This window comes from Mus pahari, chromosome 3, assembly GCF_900095145.1.
Source record: "Mus pahari chromosome 3, PAHARI_EIJ_v1.1, whole genome shotgun sequence".
Classification (NCBI taxonomy): Eukaryota; Metazoa; Chordata; class Mammalia; order Rodentia; family Muridae; genus Mus; species Mus pahari.
This window is the reverse complement of record NC_034592.1, coordinates 17,741,583-17,745,468: the sequence shown is the minus strand read 5'-3', so window position 1 is coordinate 17,745,468 and position 3,886 is coordinate 17,741,583. Positions and strand designations below refer to the sequence as shown.

At 62.7% G+C, this 3,886-nt stretch overlaps 1 protein-coding gene across 1 annotated transcript; it reads left to right on the top strand.

The window, feature by feature from the left end:
• Positions 1 to 727: 727 nt before the first annotated feature.
• Ier5l (immediate early response 5 like) lies at positions 728 to 3,397 on the top strand. The gene has a single exon (XM_021193374.2). The coding sequence runs from the start codon at positions 931 to 933 to the stop codon at positions 2,146 to 2,148; it is 1,218 nt and encodes a 405-aa protein (XP_021049033.1). The 5' UTR covers positions 728 to 930; the 3' UTR covers positions 2,149 to 3,397.
• The last annotated feature ends 489 nt before the right edge of the window (positions 3,398 to 3,886 follow it).

The window sequence follows — 3,886 nt, the reverse complement described above, 5'->3', positions numbered from 1 at the left end:
CCTCCACCCACCCACCCCCACCCCAACCCGGGCAGTCTCACGATCACAAAGCTTCTCTACTAGAGATCAAAATTCACTGGGATTTGAGTCAAACAGAAAGGGAGGCCCTTCCATGACCATTCCCAGAGGCCCCTGGGCTAACACACCAGGTAATCGGGCCCCAAACCCTCTCTTCCAAGAGAGCACCCTAGTTCTCAGGTGCGCCCCCCCCTAGCTTTTCTTGGAAGAAGGCTCAGCTCGCCCAGGTTACCCCCGACCGTGGCAGGTGGAAAAGAGGAGGCGCCGCATGGCTCGAAGCGGGGAACCGCGCGCACCTGCGGCAGGTGAGGCCCAACCATGCGGAAGGGGGCGGAGCCATCTCCGCTGCGCTCAGGTGAGCCGACCCCCAGCTCGCAGGAGCCAGGTCCGGGAAAGCTACGAGTTTCGACGTGGCTCCCAAGAGGCGACCCAAAGCTGAGAGAGACTACCTCGGAGGCTCCGAGTCCCACGAGGTGCCGCGGCCCCAGGAGAACATTCGAGGCAACGGCGGCGTTGAAGGCCCGGGGTCCGTTCGTTATTTGAATAGCACAAAGGAACCGCCTTGGTCTGATTGGCCAGCCAAGTGGTCCCGGGGCGGGCAGTGGCTGTCAGTCGGAAGGCTCTGCACGCTTCTATTGGATAATATACAGTGGGGCGGAGCGCTGCTGCCCAGCTAAATAGTTGGGGCCGGGGCCGGCGGAGGCTCATTGCTTTGGCGCCGTCTGGGGAGCGTGAGCCTGCGGGTGGCGCGCAACGCATGGTGGCGACTTCTCTCGGAGTGTCGCCGACCCGCCGACCCGGGCTCGGTTCCCTGTGCCTGGCTCGCTCGGGCGACCAACTGGAGACACACGCAAGCGGCAGCATTCGCAGCACCAGAGGCGGCTGCTCCGCCGCCCGCGTCTCCGCGGGAGCATGGAGTGCGCCCTGGACGCCCAGAGCCTGATCAGCATCTCCCTGCGCAAGATCCACAGCTCCCGGACCCAGCGCGGCGGCATCAAGCTGCACAAGAACCTCCTGGTGTCCTACGTGCTCCGCAACGCGCGCCAGCTCTACCTGAGCGAGCGCTACGCCGAGCTCTACCGGCGTCAGCAGCAGCAGCAACAGCAGCCACCCCACCACCAGCACCAGCACCTCGCTTACGCGGCGCCCGGAATGCCGGCCAGCGCGGCCGACTTCGGCCCGCTCCAACTTGGCGGCGGCGGGGACGCGGAGGCGCGCGAGCCGGTTGCCCGGCACCAGCTGCACCAGCTCCACCAGCTTCACCAGCTGCACCTCCAGCAGCAGCTGCACCAACACCAGCACCCGGCTCCCAGGGGCTGTACGGCGGCGGCGCCGGTGGCGGTGGCCGGGGCGCCCGCGGGCTGCGCGGGGGCGCTCTCGGAGCTGCCCGGGTGCGCTGCGCTCCAGCCGCCGCACGGCGCGCCCCACCGCGGGCAGCACTTGGAGCCTCTGCAGCCCGGTCCTGCGCCGCTGCCGCCGCCCGCGCCCGCCGCGCTCTGCCCGCGGGACCCTCGCGCCCCGGCCGCTTGCTCTGCGCCCTCGGTGCCTCCGGGGGCTGCCCCTCCGACCGTCGCTGCCTCCTCTCCGCCCGCCTCTACAGCCCCTTCCTCATCGCCTGGCTTCTACCGGGGCGCGTACCCGGCCCCCTCGGACTTCGGCGTGCACTGCAGCAGCCAGACCACCGTGCTGGACCTGGACACTCACGTGGTGACCACGGTAGAAAACGGCTACTTGCACCAGGACTGCTGCGCCTCCGCCCACTGTCCCTGCTGTGGCCAGGGCGCTCCGGGACCCGGTCTGGCGTCCGCCGCTGGTTGCAAGCGCAAGTATTACCCTGGCCAGGAGGAAGAGGACGACGAAGAGGACGCGGGCGACCTGGGAGCCGAGCCCCCCGGGGGTACCCCGTTCGCCCCATGTAAACGCGCCCGTTTCGAGGACTTCTGCCCGGACTCGTCCCCGGACGCGTCCAACATCTCAAACTTGATCTCCATCTTTGGCTCGGGCTTCTCGGGGCTGGTGAGCCGACAGCCGGACTCCTCGGAGCAGCCGCCGCCGCTCAACGGGCAGCTGTGCGCCAAGCAGGCGCTCGCCAGCCTCGGCGCCTGGACTCGAGCCATTGTCGCCTTCTAGGGACCCCCGAGGGCATGGGGACCCTGGGCCCCGCGGGGCTGGGGCCAGACAAAGACTCGGCCAAGGGGCGATAGGGAGCGAGCGGGTCCTGGCCACTCGGGGCTGAGCTGGGGACGAGCAGAGGCTGCTGTTTTATAAATTGTAAAATAAAAAAATCTAAAAATCTTGGACTTTATTTTTGCAGAGAAAAAGCGCCTATTTAAGTATGCTTTGTGTTTCTCTTACTCTTCCCCCCCCCTTTTTATTGTACTGATTGCAGTGGTGTTTAGCGAAGAGCCTGCCACGTGAGGCAGGGCTGCTGCCCGGAGGAGGTGCCGGGCCGCCGGGGGCGAGGCTGGGTGCCCGGGGGCGCAACGCAGGAGGGCGCGGGGCCCCGGACGCCGATTCTAATCAGTTGTCAGAGCCGGGAAGCCCGACGTTCCGCTCTCCTGAGTGCCTCTCTGGGGTGAGGAACGGGTCTTGTGAAACCCTGAGCAAAAAAAAAAAAAAAAAAAAAAACAAAGGCAAACTCTATCTCCAAAAGGGACGTTTCGGTCACATTTCCTCTCTGGGGGCGGCCTCCAAAGTTCTCAAAATGAGAAGGCAGAAATGAAAACACTTCAACTTTTTTTTCCTTTCTTGCCGGGTTGGGCGTCTAGAACCCCTCCTCTCCCCGCCCCTCTGGCTCCGTCCTCCTCCCCCTCCTCCACCCGCCTCGCGGACTCGGGCGGGGGTGGGGGGGACACCCTTACACTCTCAGCACAGTTGGGAAAGGGGTGGAGGGCGAGCAGGGCGAACTACATTTCCCATCATGCCCAGCACTGCGGTCCTCACTAAACAAAAAAGGAAGTCGGTTCCTTCACCTGGATCCCCGGGGGAGGGAGGGGCCCGGACCGCCGACTGCGCTGGAGACTTTTCGCTTAGCTCCTGGTCAGCTGTAGTGATTGTGCGCGCTTCTAAGTTACCTTGTGCTTTAGCCTTCGGTTCCATCTCATAAAACCAGCATTGTTCCAGCCTGTGAGAACCCTGTCCCCGTCCTCAGCGCGACAGATTTTGTTTAAAAGCCTTTTGTTGTGAGAAGGTGAGGTTCCCTTCGTGCCCCTCTGGGTCTCTGCTATCAACACCCCGAGGACTCCAAAACAAGTTGCCAACCTTGCCTTCCGGGCCCTTCTCCCTCCTGTATTTTTGTGCATAATGAATTGTATCTCACCGGGTAAAACTGTTCAGGTTATTTGTTTAAATTTATAATCTTAATAAAAAGTCGATTGTAGAGTGTATGGTGGTTCTTTGCTTTCACGTGGGCCTAGAGGTGAGAAAATCTAAACACACAACACACGCACGCACGCACGCAAGCAAACTCCAGCTTTCCAGGGCCATGATGGGCCAGATCTGCCCATATCCGCAGGGCCAGGGTTGGGATTCTCGTGTGTGTGTGTGTGTGTGTGTGTGTGTGTGTGTGTGCGCGCGCGCGCGCGCGCGCATATTCTGAGGATGGAGGCCAGTGCTACTCCATAAACCCTCCTCACCAGCGGGTCTTGCCCCCTTGGGGACCTGCTGTCCCAGGGTCTCCAGCAGGAAGCTGAGCCAGCCTCCAACATATTTCCCAGTACCACCAGGGTTGCAAGGGCCTAGTGGGCCCCTAGTCTCTGTAGTAGGGAGACTTCTGGGCCACCCACACTCCCTGACCTGCTCCTCGGACCGCACGTCCGCATGTCTCAAGCAAGCAACTTGGGGAAGTTTTCTTTCTTTCTTTCTTTCT